At 45.7% G+C, this 27478-nt stretch overlaps 1 protein-coding gene across 1 annotated transcript in view; it reads left to right on the plus strand.

Annotated features, from left to right (window-relative positions):
• Positions 1-27478, plus strand: part of POLA2 (DNA polymerase alpha 2, accessory subunit) — a 288530-nt gene that overhangs the window by 197611 nt on the left and 63441 nt on the right. The window contains exon 15 of the mRNA XM_086938034.1: positions 2124-2230. Within this exon, the coding sequence (XP_086794160.1) occupies positions 2124-2230 (107 nt within the window). The remainder of the gene's footprint in view (positions 1-2123; positions 2231-27478) is intronic.

Below are 27478 nucleotides of genomic sequence, written 5' to 3' on the forward strand. Positions count from 1 at the left end.
AGATCGGCTCTAATCAAGTTGACCTCAATCACCAGGGTGTCGACTTTATGTGTCAGGACCTCATGTTGTTTATGCATCTCCGTTTTGATGCCCGCAATGGCACCCATGACGTCCCGGAGTGTCGTGTCCGACGTGTCTGGCGACCCGTCCCGATTTGGGTCCTTAGGCCGGGCAGCTGCACCCGGCGAGCTCTTCTGCTGGGCATAGCGATCCATATTGTTCGATTGGGAATACGTAGTTTTCCTACTCCCACGAACCTTCGCCTTGTCCGACTCGCCTCTGCCCGCCATGATGGTTTTGGGGACCAGCACCATGGATCACACACCGGGGCCTCACCGGCTCTTCGAAGTGGCTATCGGGCGCCGCGGACACCAGTTGCTGATCAGCACCGTCCCACTCCGCAACTCCGCGTGCTTCGTTGGGCAAGCGGAGTAGTCACTCTCACACCACACCGCTTCCGTGCGACCGTGTCGCCGTTGTCAACCACAGCACGGGCAGTAGCACGTCCCTGGCACGAATCTTCTACACGGTGTAACTCCACCTAGGAGTGTCGGATTTTGAATCGGACAGCGAGTCCCGCCTCAGCAACCGTTCACCCACAGTATTCCACTATCGTGGATCAGAATTATCATCAGGATTTATGCGGAGGGTCGGAGGGTCGGAGGGTCTCCGGAGCTCCGAGCTTACGCGGCCATCTTGTTTGCCCGCGAAGCTCCTCCGAGGGCGTGTTCTTGAAAACTATTTTCCTGTTCACCTTCCAGTCTTTCCTTATAAATGAGTTCACAGTTTGTGGAAGGGTCATCAATGCTAGAATATTTTAGTGACCTGAGGTTGCTCAATAGGCTTTCAAAAACATGGCACCCCAGCTGCTGTTTGTATGTCAAAGTTGGATATGGTGCCTTACATTTCCATTTAGGGATCTTATTTTTCATGTTTTCCAATATTGTTGAGCTTTGTCGCTTTTAAGTCGCATCAAATTTAGTTAAGATAACGTAGCAGTTTTTTTGCAGCGGAGAAGTAGTTCAACATATACTGATATATGAGCAAGTGGCTCTGTGTTTTGTCATTGCGCTCTGAAGGTTTATCCTGTCAGGTTCAGCGGAGTACCAGTTGCTTTTCAGCTGCACACTCCTCTGGTTGTAATCCACATGTGGTCTTGGCTTCACCACACACTTTTTGCAAACTGTGTGTTGGACTTCGGCTCTAAAGAAGATGGTCTATTTAGCCTGGACATTCTGATGAATATGTTTGGTGGTCGTTTGAGAATTTCTGGTCAGCTGCTTAGCAATGTTTTGGTAATTTATGCAATAAAATCTTACTTGGGTCTACAGCTCCCCTTCAGCTAGGCTAAGCCATTGTTCTAGCTTTCTTGTCTATTATTGTGGTGTCCATATGAGGAGAGAGAAAACAAACTCACTTCAAGAGACGAGGCAAATCCAGTGTGACTATGTGATTACCTACTTCCTGATTTGTCTGAAGCTTGTTTTTATTGCTGTGGAGAAAAGCGTAGCTTGCCCTCTTTGGCTGAAAATATTTCACTTTGGGTCTAGGGAATGTGGTATTGAGGGTAAGAAGTGCAAAAGTGGTTATAGGTAAGTGGCTGTCTTTGTTTGTGCTGGTCCAAAAGCCATTACCAAACCAGAGCTCGTATTTTTTGTCCAAATTTTACTTAACATGTCGGCTAAAAGCATGGCTGTAGTCACCACGTTTGTGAAAGTCCGAGCATTCAGACTTGTCAGTTCTTGGATGACTGGCACAGTGGGCTCCATCAGACAAGGAGCTCCAGTCAAATGATCATTTTGGGCCTTTCCTTGAATCTGGTTAATTCAACATTGCACATTATTCAGACAGTGGTATTAGCTTAACAAAGCTGACCCTGACTGGGTAAACCTTCGGAGCCCAATGACAAAAACTGAAAACTTGATCTTATATCAGTACAGTTGAGCTACTTCTTCTCAGCTGGAAGTATATGTTATTTGCATTGTTGCCTGTTTGACTAGACACAAGGCAAGGCCTTATTGTATTATTGGCAGAATGTTTTTGTAGATCATTTTGATGTGGTAGGTAGAGCTTTGAGTGTGTAAGGCCCATCTGTAACTTTTCTCTCTTTTTGCTTCCCCTAGAGGGTGCATTTTGTTTCTGACCCCTGCACCCTAGATGTCAACGGTGTGGTGTTTGGTGTAACGTCTACAGACCTTCTCTTTCACATGGGTGCTGAGGAGATCAGTAGGTAAGTAATTCTCCATCTTCATCCTACGGTCAAACGTTAGATCAGACTCACCCGGTGAGCTTTTTCATTAATCGACTTGCGAATATTGAAAGAGAAGCTAGGCAGCATGGCTGTCTGATGGAAGATTTTACACAGCCCAGTAGCAAGGTAAAACCTTTCATTTTATGTTGTTTGCCTCTGTATAATGCATTCCCCCATTTAGATGGTTGCAAAACACTTTTAGAATCTGGGTGTCCTTTACGGTTCTAACGTTTTCGTTTACTCGAGTCAGTGGTCTATTGATCTTGTATTCTGTGTGTGTGTGAAGTTCTTGGGAAATCCCTCGAGTAAGAGGGGGATGCCCCCTCTGTGTCTGGAAGAGTCTGTACTCCAACCACAACCAGCTGCTTCTCTCTGATAGATACATTTTTCTGTGGGGGCCGCAAGCAGAAGTGGGAGATGTTGGTAGTTGGAGCTGGAGTTATTGGTATATTCCTTCAATTGCCCAGGTGATCATTTGTCTGGGAGAGCAGAAGTGTCAGTGTTTTGAAGTGAGTGATCTTCAGGATGCTGAAAGCCCTGAATTAGCACTCACCTAGCTTAATATGGCCTATGCTAGGCTACTGGTGCGTACAGCCTCACCTTTAGTTGCCTAGTTTGCTGCATTAGTAGATCCGCTATGTTTTAGATCCTCTGAGGGCAAGTGCCCACAAGCGTATGGGCTCTTGTTCAGGATTTGGGAAATGACACATTGTGGAGAACCCAACCTTTTTTGCTGTAGGATCACAGGAGTTTTGAACTGCTAGGATGGTTGGGTTAGAGAATAGAGCGCAGTGAATGGGAGAATGAACTTCTTTTCCTTCAAGTTTTCATCTGTTCCAGGTTAGAACTGATGCTTTCTGAAGCTTTGATGATGAAATATTTTTCAGATGCTTGATGCATCATGAATTTGATGAAACAGCAGAGAATCTAATTAGCATTGATTACTTGCATTCTACGCCTACGTTAACACGTCATTTTCTCTGCAGGCCCTTGGTCTTCCCTTTCAACTTTATTTTTTGCTGCAAAAGCTGGTCTTGCTCTATATTTCCTGTTCTGTCTGTTGATGCAGACACGTATTTGTGGTGTGGGCCACAACATTTAGGGTTATTCCGACCAAGTGTCTTCGAATCAGGTTATTGCTGGAAGTGGGTTGAATGGCCAGTATCCGTGTAGCATCTAAAGCATTTTAAGTGAAAGAACTAAATCATTTTAAAGTAGCTTTTGGCAAGTAGTGACCACTGGGCTTGTTAATGGTGGTAGTCCATTCCGTATTGTCTTAGTTTGTGTAGCACCCAGAAAGGGAACACAGTTCAATCTAATGTAGTGCAAAATGAAACTTCTTAGAGGCAGGAGGTAATGTGTGAAGAACTCGTTTTCTAGAGCTCTGCAGAAGAATACCATACCTACACAATGGTGTGCGTGCTAGGAGCTGTGTGACTGCAGCAGGTGCCGTATCTAGCAGAATACAAAGCAAACCATTTTGTAGGTGTCCTTTGAGATAGCTGACGTATCTTTTCCTGAAAGAAAGGGTAATGCAAATGTAGGTGATGTACCTGATTCCAGCTTGATTGAAGGGGACTGCTATTAACTGACTTAACTTCTCCTTTACGTACCAAAGTGAAAACGCGTTTCAATATTTTATGCCATTGCAAGCTGGGGTTGGAAGACACAGGAGCTGAAAAGTGCTTCACAAATGACTTCGGCCATGCCAACCCCAGCAAATGTGGCAGGGTACAGGCCTCATCCTTTGTCGAAGGGAGTCTAAATACCCCACAACCTCCATCCAGGAGGAAGGTCAGTGTCCAATGGCACCCAGGGGCTGGATGGCCAAGCGCAATGCCTCATTGAGCAAATTTGGGCAGTATCTCAAAGGCTTTTCAGGTTGGATTCTAGTCCTTCGAAAGCGCAGAGAGCAGACATAAGTTGTCATACCTGAAGCCAGCAACTCCTTCAGTCATTAGTAAGTGGAAAATGGTCATCAACTCTTCATCAAAGTCTCCAACACTGTGGACGAGTTCAGAACACTGGGTGTGACAACTCATTCATCACTGCAGAGGGGAGTACCTGACGTGCTCACAGACTTATGCCCAGAGCCCTTAACACTAGCCTTACCCAGGACTGAAACGCCCAATATAGCCGATACTTGGGTGCACCAAAGGGTACATGGATGGGAAACCCCACACCTGCTCGCAAATAGAGATAAACACACAAAAGGTGATGGGAGAAACGCTTCCAATTTGTCTAACTACTGGCACTGTTCTTAAGCTCAACAGGCCACCTTAGATTGGACCCACCTATGTGCAAATCACGTTTCACCCTGTTCCAATAGGAAGAGTTCAGCCCGAGCTGCCTGTTCAGGTCCTCCCTGAACCAGAGCACAAGCAATTCAAGACTGGTTACACCCTGATTTGGGCTTGTCAGTTGGTGGTAGCTTTGTTCCAATGGCACAGTGAGCTAGGGGCCCACAAATAGGCATACCCATAGCCACTAAGGTCACTACATCAAGCACACTATGATGGTGGATGTTGTGGCGGAAAGGTTCTCTGCATGGTAATGGATATGCGCCACTGCCCTTAGTGTCCAACTGTACTAATGTCTGGATCCCTAAAGCTGATTTTTGTTGTCTTAGGCAAAGACGGTTAATGTGTGTGCGCCATGACATAGGCCTATCTGGTGGACTGCGATGTTGTTGGACCTCTACCCTCATTGTGGTGGAAGGTTACTGTGCCAACACGAGCGTGGTGGTGGTGGTAGCACACCATATATTGATCAGCAGGAGTAAACAGGTCCTTTTTAAGCTGTGTCACTAGAGTGAGATCTACAGGCTCAGTTCACTTCTTTGTGCTTAACTCACGCTTGGCTTACATCTGTTTGTTGTGGAGTGTTGCGCAGCGCAGGAGTGGTGTATCTGTGCTGGGTGTATATGTTTGTGGGAAGGGTACAATACAGGGATAATGCAGTACTGAGCAGGGCATACACAGTGAGTGTATGGGCTGGCTGAATGTGTGCCTGGGATGGGCACAATGGATTGATAATGCAGTACTGATCAGGCTGTGCGCAGTGAATGTATGTGCTGGATGTATGTGTGCCTAGGAGTGATACCATACATGAAGGATACAGTGCTGTGTACTGTGTGTAGGTTGTACATGCACGGGGTGTATTTGTAGATGGTACAATACATGGCGGTCTCGGAGTTCCATATTGGGAGGCCAAGGTATTTATGGCGAAACACGGAAAGGAGGTAGAGTGTTCTCTCCCCCACGCGCACAAACACCCCTTGAAGGACTCAACCCCCACAGAAGAGCCCTGTTACCCCTGTGCCCCTCTGAAAGGGGTTCTGGCAGGGAAATGCCTGCAAGTTGTCAAATCACTGCCAGTGCCTCCTGGAAGCATTCCAGCCCATAGTTATTTTTCCAACCATGCCACCTCAGTTTTCAAATCAATTTTGACCCTGCTCCAATAGGAACAGTCCAGTTCGAACTGCCAGGCCAGGTCCTCCCTGAACATAAGCAGCCCAAGACCTGTCTCTTCCTAATTGGGTCTCGTCAGTGTGTGGCGTAGCTTGGTTCCAGTGGCGCAGTGAGCAAGGGACTCATTTTTTTTGCCATACCTTAGCCACACAGCCTGTTAAATCAAACACAGTAAAGGTAGCATTCCAACCCATTGTTCTTTTTGCCCACCATGTCACCTCAAAGTATAGGTGCCATCTCATATTTATTGTAATGTATATGTAATGTAAAGCGATATTTGTATAGCGCTGATTGTCACTCCGAAAGAAGCATCCTGGCGCTTGATTGTGCTACCAACCAAGAACAGGTGTATCATTGAGAGAGGATAGGATCGTTCAGAGAGGAAGAGGTGCCTCTAGCGATGACAGAAGGAGAGAACAATTGCTTGTATACTTATGAGTGTCTATGGCACCATTATAGTGAAGCACACCATATGATAGAGACTTCTAGCTGCGGATTTCTTACAGTTGAATTAAACCCAGGTATCAAACTGGATCAGTAAATTCCTGAGCAGAACACCTATACACAGGTACGTGGCGTTGTTTGGCACCACTTTTGTGTTGTCCACGTCGGATGTGACCTGCACGGTGCCTACATAGGCGCCACTTCAGCACACTGACATCAGTTCCTTTCTTTCCTCATCAATCACCGCAGGTCTGGAAGAGAAACCCCAATCACTCTTTGAATGAGATTTTTTTTTTTTTTTTTTGAGAATAATTTCTCCTAGTGTGTGAAGGATGTCAAAAAAGAAACCAATGGGTTTTAAACCTTGTGTCTGTGACTATCTTACACTTGGTTTGTTTGTAGTTCTTGGAGTGGGACCATAACTCGAAGGCCTGCGAGAACTGTCGCTCCCTCAACCCAAAAATGTTGAAGGAATGTTTCCTGAAGCTCCTCGTCGCCCGACGTAAGACAACCCCTGCGACGCTATTGATCCTGATCTCATGGAAGGTCCCAGAACTGCTCGCAGAGCTGCTTCCGGCAATAGTCTCAGTCTAAATTGCCGGGGAAGTTCCACAAGTCCAAGAAATCGAAGTGTTTGACTTCTCCTCACCAGTCAAGAAACCGGACGAGGCATCGGAACGATGACACCTCTTGAGGTTGCGCATCTGTGTGGAGCCTGTGCCTTTGCCTGCCTCATGTTTCCGAATTTCCTGGAGCCAGAGAGACCCCTGCCCAACTCAAGGAATTCTATGAGGCCATTCACCTCATATTTGGGTTGCCCGACCCCTCTGAGAGCCTTCGGGCCCCAACGGGTTCAGGAGAAGCCAATTTTTGATTCCGGTCTGTGAATTCACTCTCGGCGCCACTCAGGCCCCATGGATTTGGTGTGCGATCCGGAGCGACTACACCTGTGAGGCCACAACCTTCCACAGAGCCCACTGCAGTGCCATAGTTTCTGGCACCTCTGACCCCACTGCCATTCCAGATGGCGGAGCTGGATTGGCGTCGCCCAACATTACCTCTGATGCCGGCTGGCACCAAACCCTCTAAGTCCACACTAGTGCCTTTTCCTTTTGATAGGCCTGGAGAGGGGTATGAGGACCCTTATTCGGTCTATCAACCCCTAGATAACCAGAGGACAACTGGTATGAGGACCTGGCGAATGCCAGTGGGTTAGACACCTCAGCGACACAAGCTTGGTCTCTCCTCCTATCGTGGCTACAGGGGAGGGAGCCTACTTTGCAATGATGGTGTGTAGGGCTGCTGAGGACCCAGGCCTTCAGCTTCCCTCGCTATCAGTCAAGATGAAAATCTTGATGGAGATGCTTCAGCTTGGAATTACCCCTTCTAAACCTCTCCTCCCTTTCAGCGAAGCCCTCACTGATGTCCTACTTCGGGCCTGGTCCAAGCCCTGCACAGGGACTCCTGTAAATAGGACAATTGCCCCCTGGAGAGTGTGGTGGTCCAAGCCTGTACATCAGGATCAACCCCAGCACATTCCCTACCAGTCCACTGGAAGCGGAATCCAAACGGCTGGAGACCTTTGGCAAGAGGATGTTCTCTTCAACCAGCCTAGCACTGTGATCGGTGAACACCTCATGCCTTTTCAACTGATACCTACACTGTGTGGCAGTCGGTCATGCAAGTGCTGTCCATGATCTCAGATAAGGCCTGAGCCATACTCGCCCAAGTGCATCATAAACTCTCGTACCTTGCTGCCTTAAAGAACTACCACAAACATCTCAGGCATGCCCGTGCAAATTACTATGCCCTACAAATTGAACATTCAAAAAATTCAAGTAGGGAACTTTTCCAAGTAATCAAGTCTTTGACCTCCTTGGAACGCACTGTAGTTACAATTCGCCCTTCTACTGACCGTTGTGATTAGATTGCACAATTCTTTTTGAATGAAGTGAATAACATCTATATCTCTTTTCTGGAGAGTGCTAGGACTCTCAAAACATCTTTCTCTTCCTGCACGCTACCAGACACCCCAGGTAGGCTTCATAACCTGAAGCCTATCTTCGAGACTGGCACGTGCAGTCTAATGCTCAAAGTTAAATCCGGATTCCCTTTAGACCCTGCATCTCTCTCGATGATTCTGGAACAGGGCAGAGCTGCCATAGCACCAGTGCTAATGGAGGCATTTAACTTGTTTCTTTCTGGCCTAGTCCCGAAATAGTGGAAACATGCCATGGTTATCCCTCTACTCAAAAAGCCTAACCTAGACCCACTATTGTCTGAAAATCTAAGACCTATCGCATTACTACCCTATTTTGCTAAAATTGCAGCAAAATGTGTCAATCAGCAACTAATGCAGTTTGTAAAGGAAAATTATCTTCTCCATAAGACACAGTCTGAATTTAGACCCTCCCTTAGCAGTGAATCGGCGCTACTTCTTACGTCTTGATTCAATCCGTCAAATCGCTGATGAAGGTGAAACGGCTGCCTTAGTCATGCTTGACCTGGGAGCCACATTTGATGCCGTCTCTCACGGCCTGCTACTTGACAGATTACATCACTCGGGGATAGGTGGTACAGCATTGGGCTGGTTGGCGAGTTTTCTGGAAGATCGCACCTTCCAAATTACTCTTCAAACCTATATCTCATCCACCCAACATCTGAAAGAGGGGGCCTCAGGGCTCAGCATGTAGCCTGACCCTCTTCAACCTGTACATGCGACCGCTGGCAGACCTGTTGGACAAGCATGGGGTACAGGCGGTGTCATATGCTGATGACACGGAGCTGATCCTCACCTTGGCCCAAGACAACGGCCAAGGTGCAGAGCATTTTAGGCTCTACCTAGAAAACATAGCTAACTGGGTGAAACACAGTTGCCTTAGACTAAATGTCAGTAATACAGATATTTTAATGGTAGGGAAACAACCTTCCATTTGGTCCTCGAGTTGGTGGCCTAGCATATTAGCGTCTCCACCCTCTCCGAGTCATAGAGTCAAAAATCTTGGAGTCTGGTTCGACTCCACAGTACCCTTCTCCGACCAAATCTCCGGCCTCACAGGTACCTGTTTCGGGATTCTAAAAATGCTTACAAAAATTCTAGAGCTCATCCCAGACACTGCCAAAAAAATAGTGGTCCAGGCTTTGGTGACATCCTGATTAGACTACTGTAATGTTCTCTATCTAGAGGCACTGAAAAGAAGCATATACAAGCTCCACGGGTGCAAAAAGCGGCAACTCGGATGCTGCTTTATATTCCTAGATCTGCACCCACAGGCCGTGCTTTGGAAACTCTCCACTGGCTCCCAATTGAGAGGATTTCCTTTAAAGCATTGTGTTATGTCCATAGAATACTACAGGGCAAGGGCTTGAAATATTTCCCCCCTATGATACATTCTTACCACCCCACACGTCTGAGATCGGCTGGAACTAGACTGCCTAGCATTCCAAAATACAACAGGAAATGCTTTGGTTGCATCTTCTTCAGGCACTTGGCAGTGAAGCAGTGGAGTTCTCTACCTCTGCACCTCCGATTAAGAGACATCAGAATCAGCTTTTAGGAAACACCTTAAAATCTGTCTGTTTAGGAGAAATCTCACTCTCTAGCTATACTTCGCCCTGTCTTTTCCTTAAAATGAACTCACCGTTGAAGGAATTTACTGCTGGGACACTCCATATAGGAGTAACCAGGCACTATATAAGCTGCTAAATAAATATAAGTATTTGCTGACAGGCGAGAAGTTTCAAAGTTCACCATCATATGTGGATTGGGCACAACCTACTTGCTAAGCAGAGTGATTGTGACGTCTGTGGCATTTAGACGCCATACCTGGTTGAGAGCCACTTGCTTTCAGGGCATGCTTAATCTTCCCTTATGGACATACCTTTGAAGGCTCTCGTCTTTTTGGCAAAAAGGCAAACTCACCGCTGGAGCACTTTAACCGCATCGCTGCGGCGGTTATTTTTCCCCTACGCGGCTTTTTTCCAAAAGCCGCGTTAGATGACGATCTCAGCTCGTCATCCGCACATGCCCCCCGTGGCTGATGACGAGCTGAGCTCGTCATCAGCATCGAAGGGGTTAAAGACAGCTGAGCTATGGCCAGGTCTTTGGGCCTCTCTATGGCCCCCCACCAAACCAAGTTTCCCTTTAGCCCTGTCCTTGGCTACAGAAGGGCTACCAACCACGCCCATTACTGCTCAGCCACCCAGCCGAGAGAACGTTTGCATCTCCGTCCTAGAGCAGACACCGACAGGGTATCCTCGCGACCAAGTAACGCTGGTGACAGCAGCGCGGAGGAAAACAAACAACTATAAACCCCGCGACCGGAACGAGCAAGTCAGATTACGTCGAGTGTGATACATGAAGAACCGAAGTCTTTGCATACAAGAAATAAGGTGACACGTCCCCATAAAAGGGTAAAGACTGGTTCGGTAAGACTAGAAGAAGTGGACCCGCGGGACCGCCCATCCATAAATGAAGACTACCCACAACGAAAGAGTCTTGATGAGAATCTGGCAATTGTAAACACCGGATTCGAAACGCGTCGGCAGGCAGGCATAAAAAGAAAGACAACAAGATGTCATTAAATGCAACTTAGATTTAGTTTTCAAAGTTTGATTTTGTTCTTTCTCCTAGCAATTTCTTTGCTCATTCTTTTTGTGGTTATTCCATTTTTTGACATTTATCTTGCAAAGAGTAATTATTTGTGGATAAAAACTATTGCATTATAGATAAAGTTTGTTTATAAAATGTATATATGTATAATGTGAAGCATTTGTGTATATATGTGTAAATGTGTATTTATTGTACAGTGTCTTTCTCACTCATGAAAACTTGAAAAAAGAATTGAAAAATTAATAAGGGTAAAAATAAATATACCCAACAAACAGAAGATTAGTCTTTGTTTGTTTTCTCTTATCTTTGGAGACAAAAATAATACTGTGGGGTCAGCATTTTTTCTTAGTTTATTGCAGCCACCCAGGCCAGCAGGCTTTCCAGCCTTTTTGTGACCGTGGATGCAGTTCCCTCAAACAACTTTGGAACACCAGCCAGAGGTAGAGTGAACTGCAAAAGACCTGCAGTGGTTGCTGTCAAACTGACCCCTCTCCCTTCCGCAACCATAGCTGACTTATAGTGACAGATGCGTCATTCCTGGGCTGAGAAGGCCACATGGGAGATGCGTAGACCAGATGACACTGGTCTCCAACAGAGTCCGAGCTCCACATTAACTTGTTGGAACTTTCGGCAATTCGGTTGGCATTGAAAGCCTTTTTTTCTTCAATCAAGGGAGGGCGGGTGCAGATGTTCACCAGCAGCACCATTGCCACTGCAACAAACAGAGTGGGTGGGGTTGAATACCTTTCGTCAAGAGGCTGTGCTTCTCTGGCCATGACTGGAACAGCAGGGAATTTACCTGATAGCTCAACACCTGGTGAGCTCTCTGAAAACCAGGGCAAACAAACTCAGCCGTTGATTCCCAGTGGATCACAAATAGCGTCTTCATCTGTAGGTGGTGCAAGATATCTTTCAAGATTGGGGAGAGCCTTGATTAGGTCTGGTCTCTACCCCCAAGAATGCGCAATGTCAGCAGTTCTGTGCGCTGGAGTTTCCAAAGCAGCATTCGCTCTGAGACTTTTTTGCTCTCATGTGGATCTCAGGCCTCCTGTACGCATTTCCGCTGATACCACTTCTGTCCAGAGTTCTTAAGAAGATCGGGTATGACCAGGCTCAAGTCCTTCTGTGGCTCCGGATTGGGCATGGAGAGTATTTTATCCCGAACTCCCGAGCACCAGCTCCGATCCGGCTGCCCCTTTGGGAGGACCATCTGTTGTAGCAGCAGAGCAGGGTCTTGCACCGAACCTGCCTACCGTCCGCCTCCATTCTTGGAGATTAAGCTGCAACAGTTTACAGTTTTTGACCTGCCTCCCGAGGTCTGTGATGTTATTCTGGCAGCCATGTGTCCCTCCACCGAGACCTCTATATAGTGGTAAATTTTTGCTTATTCTGTTTTTCCTACAAGCAATTTATTAACTCTCCCAGATACATAGTTTAGTACTAAGCGTCTGCCTCAGTGGAAGTATACTTGAAAAAGTAACTGTTTCAAATGGAGAAATCACCTGAGCTGCTCGCAGAACATTTTTTAACATAGAACCTAAGAAGGCAATGTACCTGTGACCTAAGAATGTCGCTTAAAGTGTCTCACAAGACTTATGCGTACTGTCTTTACTGTCTTTGTCATTAATAGGTTATTTATTGAACATCAGAAATATTTCAACCAGAAAAAACTATATATGCATGATAATTGTCATAAGGTCTGTGTCAGTTCTGATGGGAACAGGTGGATAAGGTGACATTTTATAATTGATGGAAAATGATGACCATAACAGGACAGTAAGTACATTTATAATGTATGCGTTTATGCAGCAGCAGATGATCAGGGGGGAGATGCAGGTCTATGATTAGTAATTAGTACAATTCTTGCTGCAGTTATGTTTAAAACATTTTGAGACCGTAAGGAATGAGGTAGAACACGGCTCCTAGAGCCAAGAATAGAAGTTTAAAAGGTCCCAGTAGAATAAAGGGCCACACTTAAGACCAAAATCCGCATTTCACATGATTCTAACTGGTCAAACGTGTTGTTTGGAGTAGGGACATAGTGAGGGCAAGAATCAAATATAATTTGGGATCAAAACTGTGATTATTGTGAAAACTGGTATGGCTAGTATGTTTGGCCTTAGTTTATGGTTCACACTCCTCCATTCTGATGGTGCTATTATAAGGAAGGACTGTGCCTGGGTAGGATAGACAGGTTCTTCATGGTAAAATTCAGCATGCTTGCCAGTGGGGTGAAGGAGTATTGAGTGAGACCCGTCAGGTGACTGTTTCAATAGTCAAATTCGCTAAAGACTAGTCTGCATTCATTTTCCCGGTTGTACGGAAGTGATTGTTTGGATAACACTTCGTTTGTAGTTGGCACCTTGCAGCATTACCAGTTATTAAAGATTCTATGCTGATATTTAGGTTAAACGAATACAGCAAGGTTTCTGTTGACAGCAGTTAAGTCAAGGTGCCGAGGGGGGATATGGTGAGAGAATGGATAGTATTGGGAGAGAGTTGGGTGTCAAAGAAGAAAGTTATTTTCCTTTTGGATGAGTTCAACATGAATGATAAAAGCAACCAAAGGCAGAAATGGATTTCTGACTAACAGATTGTCGAAAGCACCAATCATGAGACTGGGTCTATTAACACTGGTCTAAAAGCTGCTTAGCCAAACAGAATAGTTTTTAACTTTTGCTTGAAGGTAATCCGAGATTGAGAACCTTATTTCCAAAGCCTCTTGACCGAAAAGGAGCAACTGCCTTTGGCGGTAAGTTTAAAACTAAGAACTTTAGTTAATGCTTTGCTCTGGTGATTACAAGTAGGGACCTATTTTGTCAGCCAGATTGTGTGGGCGGATTGTTGTAAACATCTGAGGGCTAGAGAGGCAACCAAAGTATATTGTCAGCAGCAGGTTGCAGTTGTGATGGTCTACATTCTTTAGAGACCTGGTCACTTCTGCCCAAACCCCTTACTGTTCTTATGGTGGCATTTGGATCCCTGTGCTTTGTTTACCAGAAGAGACTTGCAGTAAGGGCTATTACATTTGTTTCAAACCAGAATTTACCCAAATTCCTATCAAAAAAGAACAATGGAAGGTTTTACATGGAGAACAGCTCAAAACCAAAACTATGCATTATGGGGCCTCTACCAGAGAGATGTTAGAATGGAAGATGAAGATTTTCACGAAAGTGACAAAGAATGAGCAAAGCTGCCAAGTGCAGTTTGTCATGCCTCGGTTGGTATGGCGAGATTGTAAATGGAGTAGTACACAATCTCTAAATGCTCAAGAAGCATGCAGATGGATGAGAGATGATTGTAGAGGGCAGAGGCAAGGAAGTTTGTTACATCAGTTGTCCGTTTCCGTAGAACGAAAAGCCTGTAAGCCTAATTGAAGGGAAGATACTGTCGGGTAACAGAGTTTCAGTCAATGTAACTTAAAATTGTAATGCCACTGCATACTCAACAAGTCTAAGTCAACTTCTCTTCCCAAGTATCTAGAATCTGTAGTCAACTTGAGTATTCCCTGTATGCTAGAGCAGGAGACTGTTCCTTTTCCTACCTGGATCCCAATGCTTAGAAAAAGCTTCCTTTGTGTTCTGTTGGATTCTTCTCTGAAATAAGGAAGAAACCTAGCTGTTCTAACTAACTTGGTTTTAAAACTCCAGCCAATAACTTTCTGTCCTGCGCCACTTGACCTAACATAACTCTTGCCAAGTCTACACAGTTGCATGCCCTCAAGTATCCGCTTGCAGGCAGCCTTAGAAAACACGTTCATGACCATGCATTGCGTTTGAGCAACAACGACCACTGCTAGGAGTGGCGTTCTCGTCCCTTCCAGTGCACTGGCTGAAGTTTAGCTCTTCTCAAATGAGGTTGAATGGCTATTAAGAATATACAGTTTTGTAGTGGTTTCTGTGGCAATTGTTTCCTTTACTACTAAGTATATAACTTGGGCTCCCACTTCGACGACAGGGAAGTCTCATTTTCTTGCCCTGCCCCTAGTTCCTCAGTGGCCAGTAGGATGATATTGAAGCGGTAATGGTGTGTGGAGTGATGCAACCTACCGCCCTCAATCCTACTGATGAGTAATTCTGGGCAGGGAAAGGTTTTGGAATCGTCAGACGAAACCCCGAGTCTAAAGGTAAAGTCTTTCCAGAGAAAATTGGAGTTTGAAGCTTTTAGAGAGGCCTCCCTACAGATGCTCTGCCTATGCTGTAAGAAGATATACACATGGAAACCACAAACATGAGCTTAATCATAGCGACAAGGCAGCTGTGTTTGTGTCAAGGTAATAAAATAGCTCTAAACAGTTTAGAAACGTAAGACAAACTTACAAATACATTTTCAATGTTTTTTCACTCGATTCCAGACCGAGGCACAAGAGACGGCAATCTTTGGATTTTGTTGTGCGAAACAATTTTAGTTCATTCACGTTTTTATGTGTATGCTTTTCCAAATCAGAAAAGCTTCTTTTTTTAAATCGTCTTTCCAGTAAAAATGTCATGATTTTTTTTGTCAGGATAAAATACCGTTGGGCATGTTAAGGCTGCTAGAAGTATATCGAGGTGCATTGTGACTGATGTCATTTTAAACAACGTCACATTTAGTGGCTACCCACGTGCAAAGATATTTAATTAAAGCAACTAGGGATAAGATGTAGTGAAGATCAGGTTCGCTCACTGTAATGTTTTTGTGTAGTTTTGTCATCTGTTGTCTATCAGAGGAAAAGGACGTGCGTTTGGAAAGTAATGGTTAATGACAAGCTGTGGATGAGTAAGTACATACTATAAACAGCAACGTCCTTGCCTCTGGTGTGATTTTAACCTCAACGCTGAATGTGTAGAATATAGGCAGGTTGTTTTTTAATAGCTCTTTATTTTAATACCAAAGAAACTAGTTTGTGGCATATATTTTTTGGCATATCTAAGTCGTTCCACTAAAGCAGCATAAGACACAGTGGTTATGCCACTTCTGAAAGGTCAGAAACTGCTGAAAGCTACAACAAATCAACTGTAAGCCATCACATGAACACATGCGAATAAAAAGTATGATGAGCGAGTCATTTTCGTGTTTGAATTGGGGCTTCCAGTATAACTATAACCTAAGCGGGCCCCTGAGAAATTAGAGGCAGAAAATACATAATACACCTTCAGTGATCCAAACATACGATGCTGGCGTTTTTTTTCTAAATAACGCTGTTTAAAAATACATTGTAATCCTTTGGCGCAAAGAAAAAAGACATATAACAATGTTCCGCTACCTAGGCTGGTACCTTCAATATCTCTTATTCTGATTGCATTTATCTAACTTTGCAGATAGATTGCTAGATAACTTTCATGTTGGCTGCCGAATCCTGTGTAGAACATTTAACCTCCGCCAATATTACAAGAGCCACCTCCAATAACACTGTTGCCACTAACACCATAAATATCACAATAACTACACCATCCAAGTGCTACCAATGCTTCCAGTTTCACCATTAACACTATACAAACACCATCACCACCACTAATATCACTATGAATACGAACACCAATATCACTATGAATACGAACACCAATATCACTATGAATACGAACACCAATATCAATACAAATACGAGCACCAATCTCACTATGAATACGAACACCAATATCACCACCAATATTATCATCCACACCAATACCACCACCACTGTACCATCACACCAGTACCAGCACCACCATTGCCATGACTAAAGCGGCCATTAACATCACCCGGAAAAAAAAAACACTACCAAAATCACCACCACTACTACCAATTCCACCCAAACCCCCACCAGTCCCAATCAATGCCAGCAACATTACCACAACCAATCATTGGTAAAGTCAGTAGGTCTGACATTAACATTCTTTCAATCAGTCCAGCAAATATTTATAGAGCGCGGCAAATCACTTGGGAGAGTTTTGAGGCACTAGAGCTGTTCGCTGCTTTGTGGGGGATGATTATTCAAACAACCAGGTCTTAAATTCTCTACTGAATTGTTGTAGCGAAGCTGCTGCCCTGAGGTGCATGGAGAGGTTGTTCCAAGCCTTGCCTGCCCAGTGCGAGAAGGAGCGTCCTCTGCTGTTGGCTAAATTGATCCATAGGCTGTCTGCGAGGGTGAGGTAGGCTGATCAGAGGTGTCTAGTCGGTTGGTGGATTGTCAGGCGTTTGTTGATGTTTGCTGGTCCTTTGTTATGGAGGGTCTTGTCAGCGTGGGTCAGCATCTTGAACTGGCATCTCTTCTGAATCTGGAGCCAGTGTAGGTTCTTGGGATGGGGTCTAATGTGGGTCCTTCTGGGGAGGTCGAGTAGGAGCCTTGCCACTGAGTTCTGTATTGTCTCAAGCCTCTGCAGTAGGCGTGCAGTGATTCCTACTTAGAGTGTGTTTCCGTAGGCCAGTCTGCTGGTGATGAGGGCCTGCTTGACGGTCCTTCTAGTGTTTACTGGCGTCTATCAAATGCAAACACTTCTCTATGTCTCTGTTATTATATTGAAACAAAAACCCATTGGGTTTGCTTGTTTTCTTTATTGTTACTGTTTTAAAGCGAAAAATGCTTGGTGTTCATTTTAGCTAACCTTCTAAAGGATATGTTCTCATAAAAGAGGAAGGGAAGCAAAAAACGTGACCTTCTAGATAGGTATGAGCTGAGGACCTGATTTTAGCAATAGGAATTGATCTTTATTAAAAGTGTTCCGATATCTTGTAGATGAGCAGCAATCTTCTGTTTATGAAGGTCTGAAATGGCCACGTACTTAAGTGGCATCCTTTACCAGCATTCCTTGCAGTGTATTCTTCTGCGTTTACTTGTGCAGATGTAGTCTTAAGTACCCAAGGCCGTATAAGAGCAGATTTAACCTTTGTTGGTGTGTCTCAATTAGTGGCACTCGATCGACCTCCAGAGGGAATGCTGTTTACCTGCTTGGATTGGCACCTGCCACCTTCACATTGCATGCAGATCTCTGCACCATGTTTACCCATTGAGCTTTGTTAACTGCAAAGGAGGCAATAGTGGGACACTGAGACAGGAGGCAATGGTGGTTCATTATGCGAAATGTCTGCATTAGAGGTTTGTTGTGGTTGTAGCTCGGGATGCCTATTACTTGTAAATGTCTGCACACGCTGACACTCTTCTGGATATCTTATTGTGGGACAGTTTTAGTACCTAATATTTAAAGTGTACGGATACCTAACTGCTTGGCACTTACATCATAAAAATTAACCTGAATGCCAGGTGATACAATTGTCAATATATATAACAAAATTCACAAAACAATAATGTTTGTAGAGTCTTTCTGGAAGTTTGATGGTTCCCCTCTGGGGCATATTGTTCCAAACTTTAGGTACCAGATGCTGAAAGGAGTGCCACCCCAGGACAGGCCCCGTAATGTCTAGCTCAGGCTCTCGAGGCACAAGAAATAGGTCTGGTGTATGGTTGCAGAAGACTAGAAGGTGATTTCCCCGTCATGGAAATTGTTAAGGGTTATGCAGAGGCGTGTAACGTGGTCCCTGTGCTCCATGGGCAGCCAACACGGTTTCTCTGAGCCTCCAGTTCAAGATCATATTAATGAGGTTCTCAATCGTTCTTCCCACGAAGTTTTGAGCTCTTCTTAGGATCGTCAAAATGTAAGCCGGCAGATCCAGTGACCGGCGGTTACTGTCATCTATTTTGAAGAGCGAGTTTGGGTGCACAGTCGGCCTTCGGAGGGACGGGGAGTTCTCTTGAGGAGACTACGCATGTGGAAGGAAACAAGCTAGCATAGTGCTGACCTGTGATTTCAAGGCCGTCTATTGAACTAATAAGGCCTCAGGGGCTTAACTTTGTGGATCAGATGGTAGAGGTGTGCCATGGGCACTGTCCTCTCCTTAAGACAAGCAGCTCGGCCTTGCTAGCAATAACTTCCAAAAGCTATGACCTCACTATTGGTGGATGGCCAACCAACCAATCATCACTCTCGGTGATGACATGAGTGTTTGTGAGATTACCATCATTTGGTCAAGGTAGGACATGTGGCCTGCATCTGAAGCACATCATCAGTTCAGATATATGTCTTTCAGAAGGGCAACACAGTGAATCTGGAAGGGATTAGCACTAGAATACCCCCTCCCCTGCACGGCCAAGTTATCTGATCAGAAGGAGGGTAGTGAAAGGGTCTGCTACTTCCCGGACAGAGACTAACTCAGTTCTGTGCATTTGATCCCAATCTTAGTCGCTCAATCAGTACCTCATGGTGCACTGTGGCAAATACCGCAGAGTGATCCACATGGACCTGATATTATCCAGGACAGTCGCCTGTGCTGACACCTACCATAACTTGGGTGGAAAACATAATTTACCTGGGATTGATGAGGCTTTGAGATAAATTGATAGCCCCCTGGATACCTATTTCTCCCGCAGCTTAACATTTAAGAATTTTAGGGTCCGGGAAAATATATATTTTTGGATCCCCTGCTCGAGACAACCTTGACTTTTATGAACCATTTTCTGCTAATGCAAGGCCCATGATGCCAAACAATATTGAATTATACATTGAAGGTTGAGAGAGAGAAATAGACCAAAGTGTAACAGAAAATTCACTTACCCCGTAATCCCATGGGCAATTGCCCAATTTGCCAATTCCTTAAAATGTCTCTATTGCATCTTTCCTAGCACCAGTAGAAAAGGAATTGGTCCATAGTTGTTAGCCGGTGTTGTCATTATTAGCCTTTTCAAGAGAGTAGATGCCGCTTTGATTTCCGGGGTAGTGCTGGCAAGTTGAAAATGAGTCCTAAATATTTAGTAATCCAACTCTGTTGGTGATATTAGACGCTGATCACGGAAAAGCAGCCACTTGGCAGTATCTTCAGGATAACTAGGTTGAGAGCTAGGTATGGAAGCTAGCCCCACCTCGTCAAAGTAAAGCCAGGGTCTTACCCAAAAAGAAGTAGGCCAGGTAATTTCTTAATTTGTGCCGGTGTTTGCAGGGTCTCGCAATCGACACTTATTTCTTACCATTTAATTCGCCAATTGTTACTTAACAAAGCCACATTTTTATATTCCACCACATGGTGGTGCAGTCTGTCAGTAACAGAGCGCATCAGTGGCGTTTTGACAGATATACATACATTAAACAAATAATACCAGTGTGCCTTGGCCATTCTTACAGATTTGGGTGCCCTGGAATAAGCCAGATTCACATTTGTATGAGTGTGATGATTAGCAGGTAGACTTGGTACTGGAATTTCCAAAAAAACAGATGATGGATGGAATGCTCAACAAATCAAACATTCACCCCCAGTAACAGGTCTGCATTACATTAAAAATATTTGTACCGCGCACATACACCAACGGCTTCTTGGCGCGCTTGACAAACTGCAGAGGTCATGGAGAAGGGGTTACTCGAATGCTGACTGGAAAAGGAGGGTTTTCAACTGTCTACGGAAGGAGTCATAGCTGGGACAGAGACGGAGTGTAGAAGGCAAGGAGTTCCAGGTGGAGGGGGCTAAAACAGAGAAACTCGAGCCACTGTGTTTTTTCCGTTTGTATTTGGGGACCACAAGGAGGTTGAGAGAGGAAGAGCGGAGAGCTCTAAGGGGGGTGTAGCGGACCAGGCGTGATGATATAAAGGCAGGAGCCGCCTCAGTAAGTGCCTTGAAAACAGCACAAGCCATCTTGAACAGACACCGCGTGGACACAGGAAGCCAGTGGAGACTGCGGAGGAGGGGGGTGACATGATGATACTTGGGTTGGTGAAAGATCAGGCGAGCAGCCTGATTCTGCACCAATTGCAGTCGATGGAGGTGGCATGCCGGGGTCCCCACGTACAGCATGTTGGCGTAGTCAAGCCTAGAGGTGATGAGGGCAATGACCACTAGAATCAGGGCGTCTCTTGTGAGGAACCTACTGATTTTACAGATCCTCCTGAGTTGAAAAAAACAAGATGAAGTAACTGAGTTTATTTGTGGTCTCATCGAGAGACCTTCAGAAATCATCACCCCTAGACTCTTGACTGTACTGACCGGAGTGGGAGCCGTCCCCAGCGATGGTGGCCAGAAGGTGTTATTCCAAGGGTTAGTAGGCCCGCCCGTGAGTACCAGCTCAGTCTTTGTGGGGTTTAGTTTTAATTGACTGTGGCACATCCAATCTGAAATGGTCAACATAGTAGACTGAAAATGAAAACTGGAGGAAGGTTGGAAATCGATGGGAAAGATTAACTGAAGATCATCTGCATAATTGAAAATTGTGACCGGAGAATTTCTGAGGAGAGCTAAAAGAGGTTGCAGATAAAAATTAAATAAAAGAGGGGATAGTGCCGAGCCCTGGGGGACCCCGCAGGTTAAAGATGTGTAGGGTGCAGAGAAGGTGGACAAGTGGACAGCTTGAGTTCGCTGGTCAAGAAAGGAACTTAGCCAGTCGAGAGCCACTCCCTGAATGCCAGCATTGTGGACACGGTCGATCAGAATAGCATGATCGACCGTGTCGAATGCTGCCGAAAGGTCTAAAAGGACAAGGACCTGAAAGATGTTTTTATCGGCGCCAGTCCTGAGGGCATCCATGACTGCTACTATTACCGCCTCGGTTGAGTGGAGGGGTCGGAATCCAGCTTGTTGGACATCCAGGAAGGAGGATTTCTCTATAAAAGAGGTCAAGCAGCGGGTTACATACGTCTCCAAAATCTTTCCTAGATAAGGAAGAAGGGATATGGGGCGGTAATTACTTAGGATGGTGGGGTCCGCATTAGGTTTTTTCAAAATAGGTAGGACAGCTGCTTGTTTAAAGGAACGAGGGACCTCTCCAGTGGCCAGAGAGTGGTTAAGGAAGGCCAGAGGGGGGTCCGGACAGGCCAAAAAGGCCTCCCTCAGGATCAGGGGAGGGCAACAGTCATTGGGAGAACCTGAACTGACTTTGAGAAGCAATGAAGAAAATTCTTTTAAAGAAATAGGTGGAAACTCTGTCAAAAGGCTGGTATTCCTGGGGGGGGGACGGGGGGGGGAAGAGATAAGGACAGGAGGAATGGGGATATTGTTTTTTATGGTTGTAATTTTTTCAGAAAAATAAGAATTTAAAGAGTCACAAAGGGTTTGAGTTGGCTGAGGTTGGGGAGTATCCCTGTCTGGCAGGGAGAGTTCATTGACGATAGAGAAGATCTCTTTGGACTTGTTATTAGAGACAGTTATCTTGTGAGAAAAATAGGCGGTTTTGGCTGTCAGGATCGAACGTTTGTAAGATTGTAGGGTGTCAACATAGACACGTTTAAGCAAAGGGTCATAGTTGCGCCTCCAGCGACGTTCCGCTTGCCGAAGGGCAAGCTTGTCGGTTTTGAGTTGGTCGGAGAACCAACGTTGGGCCTCGTGGGGGCGCTTGGCTTTGATTGTTTTAAAGGGGGCCACTTTATCGCTGGCGAGGCGTAGCCATTCGTCCAAATGATCAGCCTGATCATCCAGCGAGGTCGCAGGGGTAGGTGGGGTGGAAGTCAAGATGGCATGGAAATCTGCCAGATTAGCCCTTTTCCAGTTGCGAGCTGAGAGATTCTTTACCAGGGGAGGAGGACAGGGAGAGTGAAGGTGTAGAGAAAAAGAAATAAGAGAATGGTCAGACCATGAGCAGGGGAGGACGTCAAGAGAGGAAATGTCTAAATTGACCGTCCAGACTTGGTCCAGAGTGTGGCCTTTTTGGTGGGTAGGGGAGTGGACGTGCTGGGAGAAATTCAAACTGGTTAGGAGATCGGTGAATTCCGCCGAGGAATGACTCTCGCGGATATCAAAAGGCCAGTAATTGAAATCCCCGATAATCAAAATATTGGCATGATTAATTGCTAGATGAGAGATGGAGTCACTGAATAATTAGGGAAAAAGAGGCATATAATCGGGGGGCCTGTAGGCAAGGACACATACAAAGGATGAAATGGCAGCGGAAAATTTCAAAACAAGGCAATCAGTTTTAGGGATAGGAGCCACAGTAAGCTGTGAGAAAATATGTTCAGTGCGGATAATAGCCGCTACTCCGCCGCCCGTCTTGCCAGCAGGCCGATTGGCTGACATAATGTAGTAGCCTGTGGGGATTGCCGCAAGGATGTCAGGGCCAGAGTCCTCCGTAATCCACGTTTCAGCTAGGAGGAGGATGTCAATGGTACTCTGATGTAATAATTGGAATATTTCAAGCTGGTGGCGAACTAGGGAACGGGTGTTAAGATACACAATTGAAAGGGAGACAGATTTTGCAATCGGTACAGAGGGAGGGACTGAGGTAAGGGTGGACGGAGAAGCAGGAGCGGGAGTATCAGATCGAACCAAATACCGCAGTCCTGAGCCGCCCTAGCAGTGCGGGCAGGAATGGGGCCAGTAGAGTTTAGGCGGCGAAGTGCCGAGAAATTATAGGAATGAAAATGGGCATTACGACAGGGCCCTGGGCCTGGTCGGCCGCGGACGGGCGCAGACGGGCTTGACTTATGCGCGACTTCGGCGCGAAGTCGGCGCTCCCGCTGCGCTCGTCCGCTGCGCTTCCGCTGCGCTCGTCCGCTGCGCTTCCTCCATGTCGTCATAAATACTAGACAGGTGAGGGAGCACTAGACCGCTGACCTGCAAAGGTTGCGTGCAGGGCGGAAGTGATGTAGCGAGCAAGGAGTGACGCTCTTGAAACTGACCCTCCGCAACAAACGGCACCAAGCCGGAGCGGAACGGGGCCACGAGCGGCTGACAGAACAGGTAATACGAGTTTAAAAGAAAAGTAGCAATTGCATACACAATTTCAAAAATTAAAAGCTTTTTAAAGCGTGTTCTTAAAATTAGCAGCAAGTACAGTTATCAGCAGCAGCCTCTGTTACCCACATTAGCAGCCTAGATCGCCGCGTTTGTCAATGGGCGGAGGCAAAGAGCAGGAACTAAATACTGAAACAGGCTCGGCAGCACTAGACCGCTGACCTGCAAAGGTTGCGTGCAGGGCGGAAGTGATGTAGCGAGCAAGGAGTGACGCTCCTGAAACTGACCCTCCGCAACAAACTGCACCAAGCCGGGGCGGAACGGGGTCACGAGCGGCTGACAGAACAGGTAATACGAGTTTAAAAGAAAAGTAGCAATTGCATACACAATTTCAAAAATTAAAAGCTTTTTAAAGCGTGTTCTTAAAATTAGCAGCAAGTACAGTTATCAGCAGCAGCCTCTGTTACCCACATTAGCAGCTTAGATCGCGCGGTCTGGGTTAAATCCATCTTTTTTTTCACCCCACGCCTTTCCAGTTTGGACCCAGCCATATGCAGATCAGTCTTCACTCTGCTCACCATGGGAACAGTCCAGCCCGAACTGCCAGGCCAGGTCCTCCCTGGACCAAAAAAAAGCATCCTGGGACTGGTTTCGGGGTATCACCTCATCAGCCAGGCTAGCTTGAATCCAGTGGAAAAGTGAGCAAGGAACCCACGTCTGGGCATACCCTGCCCACTTAGGGCAACAAATGCAAAAAGAACAGTTGATGGACGGAATACTGTCCTGGAATTTGGCAGCATTGCCACAGACAGCAGGTGGTGCACGCTGCATTGACCACCTGAAACACATCTTGGATCCTGGCACTTACAGTCTTACAAATTAAGCCCTGGTTGTGGCAGTGTTCATGCGGCACGTCATCACGAGACGAATTGAATGGACTGAATATCCATGAAACTCTCTCACACATCTATGATGTAAACAGTAGGAGGCAATTTCGTTGCAAAAGAATTGGGATTGGGGCATCACGCTATGTAGACACGCATGGTAGATGAATTGTGTTAAATTGGAAAAAAAATATTTGGAGTCGTGGGCCTCAGAGATTTCAGCTCATAAATAACTGCATTTGGCCTGCATACTAGATTTTTGGTAGGTTTTATGTTGGCTCTTGTAGGCACTTTTGGTCTCAGACTACGGTTCCTCTCAGTTCGATGATTTATGAGTTTTTGAACCAAGCAATGTATGGCGTGGCTCGTTGCATGACGGAAGGTTTTTGGTACTTTTTTATTCAGGACCATGCAATGGACGGAATGTAGTTCTCCCAGTGCTGTTTAATATACTGCAACAGGATTTTAGGCTAGTATTTGCCGTTTTAGTGCGTGTGAAGTTTCAATTCCCCAGTTAGGTACCCAGGGCCTTTGGTAACACAAATATCTTCCACCTCCTCCAACTCACCTGAATCACTCGCAGCTCGGGTTTGTCACACGGGGGCCGAATTGATAGTTGGGGTTGCTGTCGGTGTGTGGCGGCAAGAACTGAGTGAGAAGGACAGGCAAAAGGGCTGATGGGTGTAAAAAATAAAGAAAGAAAAGCACCTGCAGCACGTTAATAAGTAATTAAAAGCACTTAAAACGGATTCACTGGCGCCACTGGACGCCGCTATTTGCATGACCTTAATGCAAACCGCTCCGAGCGCCTTTCTGGAGATTGGCGCCCTGGGCGCGTGCCCAGCTCGCCCCTGCAAAAAGCCGGCCCGAGTACACAGGGGCAAAGTCAGTGGAAGCTTCCTTCGCCCAAATGAGTGCCTCTCCCAACCGTACCTCTGAATATTTCCAGATAAAGCAGCAATCGGATGCGAGGTTAGTCCAGGCTTTGTTTCTTTCACACAGCAACTCTTCTAGGAGTACAGAGAGTTTAGCATAGGGTTGTCATACATGCACGCTTTCATGTTTGTCCTCTGTAGGTGTTTACTCTTAGATCGGGGCGTCTGAGTCATGTGCCTTTTCAAGTCCTTTTCTCTCTTAAATGCCGTGACCTAGTCAAGGCTTTAGGTGGGTGAGAAAATCTGTGCTTAGCATAGTGTGGTATTTTACCTGGTATTTTGCTGTTTCGATCACTGCATCCAGATGTATAATACAACACATAACTTTATACCGACAACAATCCAGGACTGTTGGCTTTGTCAATGGTTGTTTGTTGCATAAGATAAATAATCAACAACTATGGCTTCGTATGTAATACTGAAAATGCTTCCGTTCTGAAATGACGAGGCTGTGAAAGAATTCTAACGAGTCTCTCTCTTTGAAGTTACATCACAGGCAATGAACGATGACACTTATGCAGCGTTAAGTGTTCACCCTGAGGATGAGGGCAAAAATGGGGAGCCTGAAAGGGTCCCGTCCCAGCAGCTGCTTTTTAGAACTTCCGGTGTTGAGCACCGACAGGACCCGGCCCACTTAAAGCCCTGGACCTAGTAATGAAATGGCCTAGGAATCCTGGTCTCGCGTGGGGTCTCCTCTAGGCCAGTTAGGCCGAATGCCGTGCACTTAATGCACCTGCTTTTAAGTAAACCGCTGACTGGGTGAATTAAACTGAGGCCTACCACTTCCAGCAGAGAGCATTTAACCAGTAATCACCCCCTCTGCCGTGCTACTGGGGCCTTTAGGCAAATTGAAAAAGATAATTAACACGCCATGACCGGTGCCAACCCGCTGTTCCATGCAGTGGCCGCTTAACTTATTTTCCAGAAACTGGCCTGGTTGCCAGATCTTTTGCTCGGCACAAAACGTCTTTTCTTGCCTTTCTGAGGAAGCCTCCACACCTTCGCCGGAATTCACAATGGAGGACTTGTGAGGTTTGAGTTTTGCTGTTCCACTTTCAGACAGGTTCTCAGGTAATCTAGCTGCCGCATCTGTAAAAAGGTTACATCTATTGTAAAAAGAAAATTAGGTTGATGTAAGCCCATGCCACGGTAAAGAGCCATCGAGATACTGTCGGTCATGGGAAGTAGATTTCATGGGCCTGAAGGCGAGGCGTTGGGCGAGTCGCCATTACGTATTTGAAAGGAAAAGTTAACTTTGGCTTACTGAATGCACCTATAGCTTTTCTTTTTTTGGCACGATACTTCGCTTTTTAGTTTCTTTTCAAAGGCGGATTCTTTTTAACATTAAAATTCCCGTTTTGGTTTACAGGTTTTCATCATACAAATATAACTGTGAACATAATTTGGTATTAAGTGAACCATTAAAACAAAAAGCATACACATTTTAAAGCAAAAAGAAATACCACTAGCCTCATACACTTGACTAAAACCAACCATAATGGCTCTACCTCTTTCTATAGGAAGGCACTGTTAGGCATATACATGCTGTGGTAGGGGGCGAGGCATGAGTGGTACCTGCAGGTGTAGCTTGCTCCCTGCGGCCCCACTTTGCACTGGTTCCTTGCTGCCCAGTTCCCGGCAGCCGTGTCCAGCAATCGTATTCCAGATTTGTAAAAAAAATATGAAGGTAGTAAGGACCACTGTACCGCACCACCTGTGGGTTCCACGGAGTATATTCACCTGCAGCCCGCCGCTTTAGGTTAGCTATCAAATAACTCAACATAAAGATCATTTTTACACATTAGAGAAGCATCTCCCAAAATCACGATAACAAATAATCAGATAAACAGCGTTGGTCACGAGATTTCTTATAACTTTGAATTATTTTATTCTTCTCTCATGAACAGAAGCACAGCTAACGCATTTCGGCCAAAATAGGGCTTCATCAGGGCAAAGATCACCAGGAATAGTCCATATCTCGGAAGCTCAAATACCAGTAAATTTAGTAGTCACACGCGGAACAGCAAGCATCCATTAAGAACACTCAAACATTGTATGGACCGTGTATTTCTTGATATCAAAATAGTCACTATATTTCAGAAGGTAGTACCCATAGCGCCTTGATTTCACAAATTAGTAAAAAAAAAAAAACAGTAGTCCAAGACGTGTACGGCAGAAAAGGCGCCCGCCTTCAGAGTCCGCTTGTAGGTTAGTAATCA

This window comes from Lissotriton vulgaris, chromosome 9 (assembly GCF_964263255.1).
Source record: "Lissotriton vulgaris chromosome 9, aLisVul1.2, whole genome shotgun sequence".
In the NCBI taxonomy this organism is placed as follows: Eukaryota; Metazoa; Chordata; class Amphibia; order Caudata; family Salamandridae; genus Lissotriton; species Lissotriton vulgaris.